Source organism: Ornithodoros turicata, unplaced genomic scaffold, assembly GCF_037126465.1.
Source record: "Ornithodoros turicata isolate Travis unplaced genomic scaffold, ASM3712646v1 Chromosome231, whole genome shotgun sequence".
In the NCBI taxonomy this organism is placed as follows: Eukaryota; Metazoa; Arthropoda; class Arachnida; order Ixodida; family Argasidae; genus Ornithodoros; species Ornithodoros turicata.
This window is the reverse complement of record NW_026999343.1, coordinates 131,264-149,080: the sequence shown is the minus strand read 5'-3', so window position 1 is coordinate 149,080 and position 17,817 is coordinate 131,264. Positions and strand designations below refer to the sequence as shown.

At 47.6% G+C, this 17,817-nt stretch overlaps 1 protein-coding gene and 1 long non-coding RNA gene across 2 annotated transcripts; one reads left to right on the top strand and one right to left on the bottom strand.

Annotated features, from left to right (window-relative positions):
• The first annotated feature begins 696 nt into the window (after positions 1-696).
• Positions 697-1,919, top strand: LOC135373350 (uncharacterized). The gene is made up of 3 exons (XR_010416422.1): positions 697-861; positions 1,282-1,423; positions 1,475-1,919. It is a non-coding gene; the product is annotated as an uncharacterized LOC135373350 (long non-coding RNA).
• A 4,574-nt stretch (positions 1,920-6,493) lies between these two features.
• Positions 6,494-7,180, bottom strand: LOC135373353 (uncharacterized). The gene has a single exon (XM_064606569.1). It carries the CDS (start codon positions 7,178-7,180, stop codon positions 6,494-6,496), a length of 687 nt encoding a protein of 228 aa, XP_064462639.1.
• Positions 7,181-17,817: the final 10,637 nt, after the last annotated feature.

Here is a 17,817-nt window from a genome sequence, read left to right as displayed (position 1 = left end):
TTTCATTTACATGAAATAGACCTTAGGAGGTTATTCCGCCTTTCGAAAAGAGCAGCCCACATTCTATGTGAGGAATTGCGGCCGTACCTCACACCGTCCTCGGAGAGGGCGAATGCCTTGTCGGTCGAAACAAAGGTATGTGTGTTCACATTATTTATGGTACAGGTTGGGACAAAAGTTTACGGAACACGCGAGCAACGCACTTTTTCCCCGGTGCGACACCCTAGCGGCTGCCGGAAGCGAGTGAGTCCACTGTTTCGGAGGGGTGGAAGGGTGCGCTGTTAGCGACACAGAGCGGTAACTTGTACTTCCCAGGCACACATAAGCGACACTGGAACCTGGAACCACCACTGTGTGTCGCTAACAGCGCATCCGTCCACCCCTTCGAAACAGTGGACTCACCCGATTCCGGCAGCCGCTAGGGTGTCGCACCGAAGAAAAAGTACGTGGCTCGCGTGTTCCGTAAACTTTTGTCCCAAGCTCTACGTGAATGGCAAAAGCGTTCCGCGAAGTGCGTCGTCGTTTCGTCCGAGGCACCTCGTTCAGCAAATATTCCATATAATTAGGTGCAATACACAGAAACGCTGCAAACCTACTTCTATGCAGGTGCTCTGCGCACTGCACTTCTTCGGCTCCGGGAGTTACTAAATGCCTGATGGGAACCAGGGATTGGGCTGCCGTAGAGTAGCACTAGTCGTTGCATTCACCAAGTGATAAACGCCATGCAGCAGCCAGAAGTTGCAGTTCCCACGTGACGCGGCAAGCGTGCAAGACATCAAAGAGGCTATGGATCGCCGCCCCACACTGAATGAGTCACTGTTTGTAAATCGAAAGGGGGATCACTCTATCAACGTGCAACTGGTACGTCTTGTAATTGTGATAAGGCTACTATCACTAGTGTGCAACTTACAACCGATGTAATTCACTCTTTATAGCTATCCTCATCGGTTCAATCACTGTTACACGTCAAACATCGTGTCACTTTCAAAACAATTTTTATTTGCCATTATGCAGAAAACTAGACAATATTTAGGGATCCCTCACCCGGCGATATGGGTCCTCAAATAAAATTAGAACTGATTACAATTTATAATATTCAAAATACACAAGCTCTGTAGACCTAGTAAAAATTCAGTAGAACTCCTTGATGGCTTAAACCCTCTACCGCCTAACTAAAAAAATATGCTCAGTTAACCCGTACCACGCCGCTCAGAAGAATTGGGAGCCACACATTAGAGTTGTACAGGCTCAACCTATGCCTATCTTTGCCTCCGTTGGCAGATGTGTTCCTCGGAACTGGAGATACTGAATGTGAATGCGAAGTACCCAGGGAGCACTCATGATTCATTCATATGGAAGAATTCCGCACTGCTCGATGCACTGTCCTGCAACAGGATTCCAAGAACGAACTCATGGCTCATTGGTAAGGGCTGTTTTGTACGTCTGTCCATCACACCACATTCCTTTCTCGCAGGGAATAGCGGTACCCTCTGGAGCCGTGGCTCATGATGCCCTATGCTGAATCGGAGGCAGAATCTGATTCATTGAAAGCAACTTTTAATATTTGCCATCAGAAGGCACGGGCAGTCATCGAGCAGTCCAACAGAGCCGGTTCCGGTGCCTACATAGACATAGAGCACTGCCCTATTCACCAAGTGTAGCGGGGAACATTATAAATTCCTGTGCAATTCTCCACAACATTTGTTTGAGAGAGGGCTTGAGCTAGAGGGTCCCCCAGAGATAAACTCTGACATGTTTGACACGTACAGCCAAGCCCGATCAGGAAGAAAGTCGAGCTGGAGGGGCAAGGGTCACGGACAGAGTTCGCAGTCAGTTATGCGCAGTGTGATATTGCTTTACTACGATGTCCAAAGGTTTAGTATGCTTCGCACCCAAAGTGCGTAGAAAAATAAATGTGTGCTTACAGTAAGAAGTTCAATAATTTCTTGAAGAGCAGTAGTTTGTTGCTGCTCAGCGGCGACGATCCTATTGACCGCCTTTACAAGTTCTGTCAACGAGCCGTATATGCGGCCCAGCTGCTCTTGTTGTTTGGTCTGAAGGGATAGGAAGGTCTGGCCGACTTCATTCTGGTACTGCTGTCTAATGACCCCTGCAAATATACTTGACAATAGAGAGACAAGGAAGTTCGACTTGTACTTATTCTGCTCCACCTCCCGTGTCTGGGTTCTTGAGTCAAGTCCGGTGACATTTGTGGTTCACGGTCTTGCGACACATTCATAGCAGCAGCATCGTCGGGAGCTGTTGCTGTATCAGTGTCTTCCACCTGAGAAGATATATATGTTGCTTGTGACGACTGCTCGATTGTATTTTGTTCCCCTGCATTGCGGTGTAAGGTGTCAAACGTTGGCATTGAACCGTACAGTAATAACTGCAAGCGCAGAACATTTCCAAAATAACTAGAAACAGATACACGTACCGTTTACTGCGTCGTCGCCGTTTGTCTTCAAATGGCCAGCGGCTGGTGGCTGATATTCAGATAGAGCATTGGCCCTCAGTGAAACGCTAGCCTTTGGGGTAGTGGCGACATCCACAATGCACACGTCTCCCATGAGGCTAACAAGATATTTTTCTACATCGGTTAACCTCTCAGTGCATGCCCCCGTTCTGTTCTGCCAGGCGCGGATCCGTGCTGTTTTAACTTTTACGTAAGACCTCCAGTCCTGCCATGCCTACGCGAAAAAAAAAAAAAAAACGTCAAACGACATCGTCAAAGCCCCACGCGATTGCTAACGGCTAGTTTTACACGAAACGCCACGTATAGACCTGCCTAAACACAGAAACACACCTCATCCTGCCTGGTAGTCAGCGCACACTTACCTTCCGCCACCTCGGCACGGTTTGCACGGCACCAGCATTCAGCCTGGCTGCTAAGTCTTCCCAGTCTCTGTCCCGATGTTGACAAGTATATGTGGACGAAAATGCTCCTCGGAATAAATTACCGTTGGCTTGCATGCATCGGGCCATAATCTCGTATTGTTGGGCAGTTCTTCGAGCACTGCGAGAACCACGCGACGACGGCATGTTTGCTGCCTTCCAAAGAATAGTAGAAAAACTGAAGAAGTGAAGTGACGGAGATGACGTTGATGCGCTCGCGCCCCAGGCGTAGTCATCTAATATTACGTGCACGGCCGTAACGACACCGACAGGTCAACGACATCGGTTGACGAAGAAATGCGATTGCGCAAAGGGGATATCGTCGTTACGTTTGTTCACTTCGGTAGCCTCCTGCTTCGCTTGACGTGTTAGGGACGGAGAAGAGGATGAGAAGGACCGCGCGCATCGCTCGGGTTTTGTATCTTTCCGTATTTCGGTATGCAGCCCTGCATGTTCGGTGGAAGTTGTGGTCAGAGATTATGCCACTGTCCCGTTGACGAAGCGAGCACGAAATATGCCCCGTGAATCCCGTCTCGCGCTATAGTTTTAACGATCGCCGTTGCCCACGTTAGCTCGTAAGGTGGACTTGCGATTAAGCCCCTGGTGTTACGACCATCCTGGATGTGTACGTTGCTGCGCTCGAATTCGAATCAGGGAGAGCTTCATGTCGTGATCAGGTTTTCACTAGAAGGACAGCACTAGCGCACATCCCCGATGGTCACCTGCTCCGCTACTTCAGGCTCCCAACTGTCTCCATACGTAGTTTGTGCGACGTCCTGGAACCGTGAGACGGCCTTACCGCGCGATGCTATGACATTCACGTGGATATTCAAATCCTCCTTCCTTTGCGATTTTACGCTAGTGGCAGCTGCCATTCCGTACTTGGTAACGTGGCTTAAATGAAATGATATTTCATTTAAGATATGGAAACTATATCTGAATACAGTGGACAGTTATTTAGCAACACTGAGAGCAAAAAGGGTACGTTTGCAGGGTTCCCAAATGTGCTGGGAGGCTGCACTCACGTGATCGTCGAGGCTCCTAGCCGACATCTGCGTGAGGTCTACTGCGTCAGGAAAGGCCTCTATTCTATCAACGTGCAGGCAGTTCGCAAAACAGCCTGAGAGTTCATCCGGTTCACCCGGGAAGGTGACCCGGGAATGTATCACAGCGTCATCTGGGGCAACCTTCATAACGCGTTGGAAGCAGGTAGAACGCCTCAGAGCTGGCTGGTCGATAAGGTCACAAATATATTAGCGGTTATTACAACACTAATACTGTACGTAATCTGGAAATATAATGTGTGGTTTCGGCTGGTGACTCAGGCTACCCTGTGCAGCCATCGTTGCTCACAGCTTTCAACAGAGCCGGCGAATGAAGCTGAAGAGAGACACACAACTGAAGACGAACACGGCAAGTGATTGAGCAGACATTTGGACTGCTAAAAGCGAGGATCAGGTACTTCGACAAATCCAGTTTGTGTCTTACATACCCAAGAAAGAAAACATGTGCCATGATTGCGGGGTGTCCAATACTTCACATCTACTGTAAACTCCATAACATCGAGCTTACTTATCCTATAGGCATGTATCACAATGAACTGGGTCTTGTGTTTTGCACAACAAAACAGCGTGAAGCGTCGACAGTATAAAAACACACAATGTGAACAGAATGATAATACTAACTTTTTTCAGCACGAACGAGCTATAATGGTATGAGGAAACAGAAAATGAAACAGAAAATGTCGGCAGCTACATACATTGCTGCTTCACGTAACATTATACACAGAACAAACATATACCCCATCATTCTAAGCAAGCGTTTGGAAGACGTTTTGTAGTTGGTGCATTATAACAGTGCATAGCCAGCAACACAAATGACACAGGACCATAGCTGGGCGAACTCACTCATGAGAGCCCTCATGAGTGCCCCTCACCCTCACTTCACGCCTTTGAGGTGAGGGTGAGTGAGGGCAACCCCGCGATCAGGCCATCCGTGAGTGCACTCATGAGGTTCTTACCCTCATGAGGTCTCCTGTGAGTGCACTCATGAGGTCTGAGGGGCGCCAGGTCTGTGTGAGTGAAGTCACTGGTGAGGCCTGAGGGGTGTAAGGTCAGTATGAGTGCATTCAGAAATGAGGTCAAATGATGCTCACGAGACGTGGGCAAATTATGAAGGCGCTAGTTCCAGCGACCAAGCTACAGGCAGGGTGCACTTTAAAGGGCTGGTGTTCCCGTTTTTAGCATTTTCGTCTACGTTGCGCTGGGAACACAGCTAAGCGCCCTGAGCTGACGGATTAGTTGGCGATATGGTTCCAGCGACCCAACTACACGCAGTGTGCACTTTAAAGGGCTAGTGTGCCCGTTTTTAGCAATTCCGTCTATGTCGCGCGGGGAACACAGCCAAGCGTCCTGGGTTGACTCATTACTTAGTGATATGGTTCCAACGACCGAACTACACGCAGTATGCACTTTAACAAGCTGGTGTGCTCATTTTTAGCAATTTTGTCTATGTCGCGCGGGAACACAGCAAAGCGTCCTGAGCTGACTGGTTACTTGATGATATGGTTCCAGCGACCCAACTACACGCAGTGTGCACTTTACAAAGCTGGTGTGCCCATTTTTAGCAATTTCGTCTATGTCGCGCTGGGAACACAGCAAAGCGTCCTGGGCTGACTGATTACTTGGTGATATGGTTTCAGCGACCCAACTACACGCAGTGTGCACTTTAAAGGGCTGGTGTGCCCATTTTTTAGCAATTTCGTCTATGTCGCGCTGGGTACACAGCAAAGCGTCCTGGGCTGACCGATTACTTGATGATATGGTTCCAGCGGCCCAACTACACGCAGTGTGCACTTTAAAGGGCTGGTGTGCCTGTTTTTAGCAATTTCGTCTATGTCGCGCTGGGAACACAGCCAAGCGTCCTGAGCTGACGGATTAGCTGGTGATATGGTTCCAGCAACCAAACTACTGGCAGGGTGCACTTTAAAATTAACAGTACTAAGACTAAGGTCGTCTCATTCACTCGTAAAGAGAACTTTAGTAATCTTTTCGTACTTGTGCGATGGTGTGATATGCCGAGTGAATACAATTCGTGATCTCGATGATTCACCCACTGTCTTTATAACGCTGTACAAATCTTATGTCCTCCCAAGACTAGAGTATGCGTCGGTTGTGTGGAATGCTCTGTACGTCACTGATGTGAATCGCCTTGAAGCTGTCCAGAAAAGAGCTCTTCACGTTCTTCACTACTTTTTTCTACGGCGCATCCCGGCCTTTAAATTGTATGACTATGTGGGAAACTATCCCAGCTAGAGATAAAAGAGACACGTCCGGCCAGCGAGCCCAAAAACGAAGGAATGATTTATTCTGCACAGCCAGCGCCAGCTGACAAGCTTCGTCGTCGGCAGTCACCACAGCTGCCCCCCCTCTCAGTGTGCTGACGGTACGGTAAGGTTAACATCACTTCAGATGAGAGGGCGCATGGGGTACGTAGTCATTCCAGGTGACGTGCTTCACCTGTACGGACGTAGGAGGCGCTGGAAAGGCTTGGCTGGAGAGGGAGGAAACGGGAGGAGCGTGGTCAATGAATGCAGGCTTTAGCCTGTCGATGGAGACGGATTGAGGCTGGCCGTGGACATCGATGACAAAAGTCTTGGGGGACGTTGTGGGACGTTGGTCTTGGGGGACAATTGGGACGTTGTGTCCAATTCCGACGGGACGAAGGGAGGTGATGATGCTACCGCTCGGGTCGGAGTGAACTGAAGCGTAGCAAAAGCGTGTCTGAGGCGGGCGAGGTAAGCAGGCTGATCCGTGTAGGGGACGGATGAAGGTACAAAGACGTCGGAGGGCAGGCGGAGCGGGGTTCCATACACCAGCTGCGCCGACGAACAGCCAGGATCAACTTTAACTGCCGCGCGGATGCCCAATAGGATGAACGGGAGGTGATCCAACCAGCTCGCACGGCGACCGTGGGCCATAATGGCTTGCTTGAGGTGACGATGGAAACGCTCCACCAGGCCGTTGCACGCCGGGTGGTAGGCGGAAGTGCGAATGCGCTCGGTCCCGAGAAGGCGCAGGAAAGCTGCGAAGAGATGGCTCTCGAACTTTTTGGGGAAGGGGTAATATTCCGTCAGCGGAGATCTGATGCCTGAGGAACTCCAGTGAAAGCTTGCCGAATTCGCACTTCTGGGCGTTGATGACGATGCCATGCTGTTGTAATCGTGCGAAAACCTGGCGGAGGTGTTGGGCGTGCTGCTCCTCAGTTTCACTGGCCACGAGAACATTGTTCAGGTAGGCAAACGACAAACCTCGCAAGATGGATGTGGATGGATGGGGAAGATGGACGGGGAACCTCGCACGACGAATCTTTGGAACGTCTGCGAGGCATTCTTCAAGCCGAAAGGCATCCTGAGAAATTCGAACAGCCCAAAAGGCGTCGTTATGGCAGTCTTGGGGACGTCTTCGGCAGCCATCGGAATTTGGTGGTACGCTTTTACCAAGTCGATTTTACTGAAGAGACGGGCACCAGCCAAATTCATGGTGAAATCCTGAATATTGGGTAAGTGATATCGATCCGGCTTGGTGACCACATTGAGTGCCCTGTAGTCCCCACAAGGTCTCCAATCACCTGTTTTCTTAGGGACCATGTGCAAAGTGGAGGCCCAGTCACTTTGAGAAGGTCTCGCAATACCAATAGCAAGCATGTGTTGGAACTCAGCTTTGGCGATGTTGAATTTTTCAGGCGCAAGCCGACGTGGTCGAAAGTGTACGGGGGACTGGTTGTTTGAATGTGGTGAACCACATCGTGACGGACTGGCTGGGTCCAATCCGGAGGCTTCGTCAAAGACGGGAATTCGCTGAGGACGGCGGAGAAAGGCGACTGGAGCGAGGAGATGGTGACGGTTGGAGGATGCTGACGGACAATAGAGGGATGTCCGGGAGTACGCAAGGTTGTCTTTGGGTCCACGATGGCTTTGCGACAGAGGTCGACGACCTAACCAAAGTGGTGGAGAAAATCGGCACTGAGTATGTTGTGCTCAATTGCAGCAGTTTTGAATACCCAGGGAAAAGAGTGCCGTAGGCCAAGAGACGTCGTCACCGAACGTTCACCATAAACAGGGAAACCGTCCGGTGCCGTTTGCAGCTGCGAGGTGGTAGATGGGTTGTCGTAACCGTTCTGTTCGAGTAGCAGGGATTAAACTGACTTCTGCTCCGGTGTCGACCAGGAAACGGCGTCGAGACGTTCTGTTGGAGACGTAAAGAAGGCGGCTACTGCTGGTGCAGGTTGATGGGGATGCGCACGCCGCCGTTAGCGACCCCCGGGGCGGTTTCCCGGCCAGGCGCAAGGTGATTGGCACCTTCGAGCTCTTGCGCCGAATTGACAGTGGAACCAACAGAACTGCGTCGGGTTCTCTTCAGGCGCCGACGAGGAACGACGGGCTCTGCGGGGGGATCTTGCCTGACGACGGCGACTCGCGACGCTGCGGCTATCTGTGTTGGGGTGCACATGTGGCAAAACGGATGCCAGCAGGGACGTTATGTTCCGCACGTCGTCCTGCAGCTCTTGAAGGGCAGTACGACGGCCGCTGTTGTGATCGTCCGCTGGTGCAGAGGGGAGTGGGCATGGGCATGGGGCAGAGCCGGCGGACAGCGTGTGAGCTTCGGAAAGCTGGACCATTGAGATAGCCGGAACTGCCACCTCCATGATCTTATCGGCATGTTCCGCAAGTTGAGAGATGGGAAGGGTGTTGGCTGTTGCGAGTAGCATGTGTACAGCTGGTGGGAGTCGCATCAAGAGGAGCCCCTTGAGCAAGGGTTCATCGAAGCTGGCGGCACGCTCGCTGAGAAGGCGCTGCATGTGACGCAAGATTGCGATGGGCGCCTATCCCCAAGGTCCTCTGCGGACAAGAGCTGCTTCTGTAGCAATGTCTGAGGGTAGTACCGAGACGACATGAGAGTACCTCGTAGCTTGTGCAGTGATACCAGCCAGATGGAATTGGCACTCTACTTGTGAAAACCAAACGTTTGGGTTGGCGTTCCAGAAGGGCGGGAGCTGTACTGCTATGTGTCCAACGCTGGGGCGAGAGGCAGGGTCGTTGCAGTCTCCCGTGTCGTTGTGGGCCCCAGTCAGAGGCGCAACGTGTTCCATTGTTCGGGTCACCAGTGTGGGAAACTATCCCAGCTAGAGATAAAAGAGACACGTCCGGCCAGCGAGCCCAAAAACGAAGGAATGATTTATTCTGCACGGCCTCGCGCTGAGGCGCGATGCGTGGGCGGCGCCAGCTGACAAGCTTCGTCGTCGGCAGTTGCCACAACTACAATGGTTTATTGTAGCATTTCAACTTACGCGCACTGCATGCACGACGCAATATTGCTGATGCTTTGTTTACTTACAAATGTGTACATTCGTCTATTGATTCTTCATTTCACATAAGTCGTCAGAGTTTTTGTCTTCCTCGAGCTGCGTTCCGCAATCTGTCTTCATTTTATGTAAAGAGTTTCTGTCCTTACGATCCTATTGTACGTTGTCAAATGTTGCAAAATTAAATTTCAATGTCATGTGACATCTTCTCTCCTTCCTTTGTGTCCTTTAATATACCTATATGCCTATCGTAACATCTACTACTTTGATAATCTTTCATGTCTGTTTTTTGGATTTTTCATATAATTTCTATGTAGGTTTCCTTTGTATTGTTCGCATCTTCTTTAGTTTTTGTTCAATTATCTTGCTTTCTTGTACAGCATTTTGTATCTCATTTTAACATGTGTGATCTTGTGTGCGCCAATACTAAGGCCTATGAGGCTGTTCTTGGGCACCAATAAAACAACAACAATTTCAAATTTCAAACACGAGTTAGACGCTCCCCGATTAGTCTGATGACTCATTGGATGATGCTGATTAATGTGGGGGGGTCCCAATTAGCTCTAACTGATTAATTAATTGTGTTAAGGCTAGTTGTGCGTTGGCGGCCGTCTGTGTCCAGTCATTACTACACCTTCCTACCTTTATCGTTGCTCATAAATCCATATAGGTGTGATTCCAACTGGGACTGCAGCAGACAGGTACAGTATACTATGCTTTCTCTGTAATACGCCACGTATAACTACTTGATAGATTTGTATCGCCTAATCCGCATGCTATAAATGTGCACAATGTTATCATCACCCAAATTGCGAAGAACGAAAAATCAGACACAAGTTGGTCGCTCGGTTTTGCTCAGTTCCGTCTCCCCAATTAGGGTCCTTCATTCTGCAAGCAAGTCCAAATGTATTATCATCCCATACTACTTACTTAGTGAATTCTATTTCCATGGTGCAGCCCTCCTCTCCTTACGTTTCCCGAACATGGAGCTGTCAGGAGTATTCATCTCCAAAAGACACTTCAGGTCCTGTGTGCCACTGTTGCTGTGCGTTTGCCAGGACTTGGAGGACGTTGTTGAAGGATGCGAGGGCACTTTGTTTTTCGACAGGATCTTCTATCCAATCTGCGTTGAACTTGGGATGTGACACTGAACTGATTATGAGGGGCTTTGTCGCTCATCATGGTGCCAAACCTTGCATCCAGCCCTTCCAATGCTGTCCAGTTGCCCCATGTAGAATTTCAGTGGATGCCATTCCTTTATACGCTGCAGCTTAGCTTTCAGTGTGGACATTGTAGGAAGAAGGTACCCCATGAACCTGCTGTGCTATCGCTGTAGAAAATGAAGTGCCTGTACTATGGGCGCTGTGACGGTTACTCTTGCATGAATGCTTTTTCGGCAGCGGTGGACCGTGGTAGTCCGAACCGGTCGCAAAGCCTTTGAACTTCGCCTCTTTTGCAGAGACCTGACTGCAATGTACGTAGAGTTCCACATTGTTACACAGGGTACGGGGAGGTAAGAATCAGCTTTCAGGAAGGGAAACAGCTTTTCTTTAGGGCATCTGCCAGGGAAGTTGACCAGCTCTGTCTTCTCCATATAGCAGAGCATTTAGCGAATGTCTGGCTCCACTGCCTTTTCGATGATGGAGACATGTTTGCTTTCTGCACATCATACCAAAATATTTGTGTGGGAGCCTTGAATGGGGTGCACGCTATACCTCTTACTCATTACCTTGGTGGCAACAAGACCCAGCAAACGGCAAGCACATGGTTGATGACGTGGCAGTGAGTAGTCCAGGATGCCCTCGTCACGTGAGTTCAACATGTTGCGGATCTCAACCGGGAGAACAGCGTTATCATCACAGCCGTCTGCGCCATCGTTCTCCCTTACAGGCGTTTCACACTATTCGGAATCGGAAAACTTCGTGAAATGGCTGAAAGGAGTAGCCAGTGAGTAAGAGTACTTGAAAATCCACCTCATGACAGTCCCTACAGGAGACACATACGTGAAAGCCTTTTTGAAGTTGGACGCGTTGTCCGTCGTTGTTGCAATTAGCTTATCTGATATGTTGTAATCATTGTATACCTCCTCAAGAGCACTGGCAAGTACATCGCAGGTATGGCTCCCCTTAAGTCTCTTGCAGGCTAACACGGCAGACTCTCTTCTAAGGCTTTCACAGTCAACTCAATGCGCTGTAACGTCCAAAAAGGCCCTAAAATGGATAGCCTCACACATTTTGCGTTGAAAGGTGATCACAGAGTTATTAGCTTTTATGGACAGTCCAGCAGTCCGCTGTGGATGCGATGTAGCCGATTCTTGCAAATTTCTCGAGGTCTTCCTTCAGCTGCAGAGCCTGAGGCGTTTGTGTAGTTCGGCATTCGATGTGACGACCAGGGAACCCGTAGCTATGACCCACTTGAAGTGCTCTTGTTTCAGTATAGTAAATGGAAGTCCCTCTTGCACTATCATCCCTCTGATCACTTTGTTCAGGGTATCTGCAACAGATCGGCACAGTGTAAGTCGATGGCGATCAGAAACACACAGAATTAAAGAAAATAACTGATACAAACACTGAGAACATGTTGGTCTCGTGAATCTTGCAAGAATGAGATCTGTAGAAATGAATATCAGTGGTGGATATTAAACCGGATAATGCTCTATTGTTACACGGACTCCCCTTTTGTGTTACCACAGAAACATTGGAGCAAAATGGGTTTGCCAATATGGACAGCCCATATTGGTCCAATATGGAGCTTGGCTGCACTCCCCATACTGATCAATATTGGCAGCCCATATTGGACCAATGTTGGCAATATTGGCATCCTATATGGGTCGGATATTGGACCAATATTGGCGTGCTGCTGGGACAGTGTACACATGTAATACATCTCTTGTTATTTGAATCTCATGGCAACGTAAAAAAACGTGTGCGGCATGAGGCAGCTGTGGGGGCGGAACGGAGTTTTCACACAACAGTCTGCGACATGCGTATGCACCGCTGGGTGGTGTTCCCAACAGTAGGTGAGTGCTGCTTCCACTGTCCTGCTGCGTTCATCTTACGCTTCGGCTCCATTTCACCACGCCGGCTTCGCCGTCTCACAGAGACCCATTGGCTCCTATATATTTATTCCGTGTTACACACGTAAACGTGTACAGGCTGCTCTTATAGTGTGTGGTCGTACTATAGACCATTCAGGTTTTGAGAGATATATTTGTACAAACTTGGGTAAAAATTGGTATGTAAGGAGATCCCCTCAATTCCTGCAAAAGTGGGTGGGAAAACTTGAGCCTGCTCAATTCAGGAATTAACTGCACTCGACTCTTCAACACTTTTTGGTTCATTGTGCAACATGTGCTGCCTACAGAAGGAGCAGTTGAGGGCAATTTCTCAGTTAATGATTGATATTCACCTCAAAAGCAGCACCGTTGCTTCGGGGTAAAAGTTCCGGTTAAAACTGCAAACTTCACAGTGCATTTGTATGTTGTCGTACAAGTTTCATTCCATATCATTTTAATACCTTAAGGGCCAACAGGCTTTACATAAGGGGGAGAAATGCACACGTGGATAACAAAAATACTTCAGACAGCTACGTGAGGCACAAGCAAAAACTGCGTGAACTACAAGCAATTCATCGTGAACATAACGCGAACATAGAATGTTCTGGATGAACAGCACAGATGACTACGTGAAGTACAGGAAAAGGCAGAGAAGACAAAAAAAAAAACGCAAACAATACAAGAATACAAGTACAGTTCATTACGCATTTCTTTAAAATAATTTAGGTAATCTGAAAAAAGAAATTCGCTGGCAACGACGGCAAGTTACCTTCAACAGCGCTGCATAGCGACGCAGAGGTTTCACTGCTTGAAGTGGTTGGAGACGCTCCCCGAGGAGGTGCTTGAAGAACAGGAGCTTGCAAAGGCATGTTAGTTTGAGACAGCAAAATGTGTTTGGCATAGCAATCCCATGAGCAATAGTTAGCGCAACAGAAGCTCCTCAGTTTGCTCGGCAGACCACTAGAGCACCCGATGACATTGTGAGAGCAATCGCTGTCAGCCCGACGAGTGGAGGATGCGAACCCAGCGGAGAGGGTGACCGTAGGAAGAGATAACACGGACATGGCTTATCGCATTCGGCTTCCGCTGGCATTATGCTTTCCCTCACCCGATTTCAGAAGCTGTGCCTTTTTACCATCCCTCTGTGGGCTAGTTTTGTGACCTCATTTCGTCGGGCTGACAAGATTGCGGTCAAAAAGTCGTCGAGAGCTATGCGCTTGGGGCCCCGAAAAGCAGGATGTTTGGCTATTTTTTTTCGATGGGATAACTCCTCCATATCCCCGTCAATTATCATGAATTTGAGTAATTTCGGCACGTTCTTCACATCGGTGGGGTTAAAAAGTGACCTTTAGCTAGCGAATCTCCAAAACTTTCGTTACAAACAAACAAACCAAACAAACCTTTCGTTACATGATATTCACATCAGGAGATGGCAAAACCAGGGGCGCGTTGCTGGCCAAGTCATCACAACGCCACATCGTAACGCCACTCGCCGTCGCCACCGCCACGTTCCTCGCGCGGCGTAATGCGTATGATGGCCAGCAACAGGTGTCAAACGCAATATCACCAACTTCCTCCTCTTCTCATTCATTCACGGCGACAGTCTCGACACCGGACGCTCGCAGACACGATAAATTTCCGGGCGTAACTGTTCAACGCTGCATAATTTGTAAAGATATCGCCCGAAAATCACCCAAAAGATAACACAGTGATAAAAGAAAGAGCATACAGTCACTTTATAATATAAACATAAACGATCCATACAAAGCGGCGGCGGCGGCGGCAGTGTCGTCTGCTACATAAGTTTAGCAGACGACAAAGTGCTGGAGAGTGCAGAGACAACTCTAGCTTTTGAATCAAGTAAGCTAAACAGTTAATACACTTTAGAGTGCTCCAAACTGATATAACCCTTAAACGCCTTCCTCGTGCTTTCATTTACAGCATGTCGATGTCAGAGGCCCAAAAATTGCTTTTGTTGTCGCTAATGGAGGAGTCCCCAGAACTTTGTAACAACCGGTCATTTATGCCTGGCGAAACGAAACAACATCGACGGGCGAAGTGGGACACAATCGCCGCGTCTCTTAACTCTCTTGGGGGAATTAAAAAAGACGGCGCTGGATGGCAACCCCTTTGGAGAAATTGGCGATACCGCGTACGTAAAAACGTGCGCGGTAACATAAACACAATTTGCAGCACCGACGGAGGGGGCGGCATTGTCCAAAACGAACTAGTAGAGCCTGGAGAACCGCCACGATTTCAAGTAGCCGACGTCGCGGCAAACCTCCACGGCTTCGACGCCCGCGTCATGGCACTTGTTGGGTGGGATAGCGTTGGAGGGACCCAGGGCTCCTTCGACGTACTCCCTCAAGGGGTAGTGGTTGTGCCACAAGTTCTTGGTGAAGTAAGTATTTTTTATGTATTTTTTTATTTTTTGGTTATGTGAACTAATAAACATGAAAACGTATGTTGCTTCCAGGACGTGCAGGCATCTTCACAGTTGGATGGTGCTGCCGGATCTGTGCAGATGGTGTGCACATTAACACCGTTTTAAGATAGTGACACTAATGCCATTTACCACATGTCATTTACTTACCACATCATTGCATCTCAGGACTCTCTACCTGGCACCAGTGGCACAGCTCGTGATGTCGGCAACACTTCGAGTGCCAGTGCCGTAGAAATGGTAGCTTTTATTTATGTTACTGCAGTTCAATAAAAATTAAATTTCTTTGTACAGGTGCCAATGCCTGAAGCTACAACGGCAGCCGCAGAAGGACAGAGCAGCCAAACTGGCGAGGATGTTCACAGGAATGAACGTCGAGCTCCTGTGCGTCGAAGGCGAAGACGTGTGCCGGCTCCTGTGGCGCAGCAAATTATTAGCATGCAGAAGGAAATTGTCAACGAAATAGCATTGCTGCGAGAGGTAATACGCTCAAACAGGAAAAGGTAGAAACACTGGGTCTTTTGGGCAAGAGTATCGAGAAGTGAAACTTTTCACTGCTGTTCTGGATGAAAAAAGAAAAAAAAAAGAAAGAGAAGGAAAAATGTAGACAAAATATCTAAGCTTTCTACTAGTGTAGTATGACAGACAACTAACTGCATAGGTAACAGCATTATATCACATTTTGTGTGTTCATATACATGTAATTTGCATCCATGGTATCACAAGTGATTTATTTCCACACACAGGCTATCACTCCGATCACACAGGGTATCACTCCGATCAGCAGCTATTTCAGATTGAAGCTGGAAAGACAGCGAGCACTGAACATGCAATAGTATGATCTTTGTTTCTATGAATAGCAACATTCATCCCACTGCAAGTAAGTGTTGATGCACAACAGAACAAATTTACATATTCTGAAAAGAAGCTAAAGGACAGCCTAGCATTTGCAAATGTATACCGCTGAATAGTGGCATCTCTTTTTATGAAGTGTGTTTCAAAATATCCTGATCAAGACACAGGCAGTGGTCATTGCATGGCGAATATAGGCTCCTTGATGACCGCATATTATGTTCTTACACTCTATGAAAACCATAGCCATATGTGATTCCTCTTTTGCATATACATTAAACAACACTTAGTTTACAGACACGAACACAATCTTAGTTTGGCCTCGAAAGCACAGAGAACAAGTTGAAATATAGACTCTCATTCCTTCATCAAGACTAATGGTCTTTGTTGCAGTTATCACTACTTTAAATTGTCAGATATTCTTCAAAACATATGCTACAAGAGAAAATTGTCATTAAGGCACATTGTCTGTGAGCAGGGTGTCTACCAACCTGCAAAACAAGCAATTGTCAGGAGATTTTGATGCAGCTGGAGAAGTCAGTGAAGATGCGAAAAAGTTGTTGAAGGCAGGGACAAGCACATAGGACAGCCCCCATAACAAGTACACAGGAGTAACATACAATACACTGTAAGTGGACTACCTACTGCAGAAAAAAATCAGTTCTCGTAAACAATAACGAGTAACATATTTTTGAGGTGTTTGAGTGATCAGTGTGAAAACCTAGGAGTTATTTTGTTTTGGTCAAGGAACTTGTTTAAAATATTCTGTGAAAACCTTAAAAGTCAGGGAATTAAAAGACGAGTTTTGTAGACACCCGAGTGAACTACCGACAGTACACTGTCGACACAGAAGGATTGAGCTATCATCACTTTCATCGTTAATTTCTTATGCACTTGAGGCTTTGTATGAATTTGTCATTCTATGTGTTCCAGCCTCAGAACATCAGTTCTCTCAACAGAAGGCTTGACAACCATTTCAATCTTTTTAACTCATCGGAAATATGATACACTCAAATCTGAATTAAGGAGGCAAGAGGCAGGATGACACATATTAAGTTAACGAGATGAAAAATACTGCCTAATGATTTCATTCCTCTTGTACAGTCCCCTTGATAACAACGATCCCTCTTCAGGCACGTCAGGAATGTCTATGTCAGAGCTGTCTGCACTGCTGCATTCATTACCCTCCTCCTCCTCACCTGAAGGTTCAGGCACGTTGTACTTAATGCACATGTTGTGCAGGATGGCGCATGCAGTTACAATGTTCGGTGCTCGGTCAGGTGAGAAGTGGAGGGTCCTGTAGCGCTGAAGACATCTAAATCTCATCTTGAGCACACCAAAGCACTGTTCAACGCGCACCCTTGTCTTGCGATGGGCTTCATTGTATGCCTCTTCTCCACCTGTTGTAGGGTTCCGGACGGGAGTCAGGAGCCATGGCTCAAGTGGATATCCCAGGTCACCTGCATCGAAAAGAAATGAGTAATTTTTGTTGCCACTGTGTACATGTTGTACTTGCAATTTACAGTATTTCATTTAAAGCAATAGTTCATTAAAAAATGGAAACTACACTTTCTTATTTCTACTATAACCCTGAGTCAAGATGAATTTTGTACTTGCCTAAAAGCCATTCACCGTCGCTAAATAACTCTGGTGCTTGACGGCGCAGTTCATACTCCATATAGAAGAGTCGTGGCAACTACCTGGGTACCGTGCATTCACGTACAGAATACGACGTGTTGAATCTAAAACCTATAAAACTTTTTTTAGTCATTTACATGCATATAATCCACAACATACTGCTTATGAGTCTTCAGTTGTTTATGTTGTGTCTATGTATTTGACCATTAAGGCGCAATGGTGAACAGCATGACAGTATCGCATTTGTGCCACCACATACATGTTACAAGCCCTTCTGAGTTTTTCTCAGTTTCTGTGTCTGCCTCAGTTATTGATGTGAAGAATAGGCACAGTGCAGAAGGAACAGAAATATGTACAAACAGTATATTGATACACAAGATTTTCTGTCATTATGGAGGAGAACATCACTATGAGGACAGGTTAATATATTTTCACATGTCATTAAACAGCTCCACTGCCTGAGGAGCAACATGTACAAAAAATAATTAATTATGATTCAGTGAGTTAAAGAATTATTTTTTGATACGTAGTGTGACCTAGATATACTATTTCACCATATATGATTTGCATA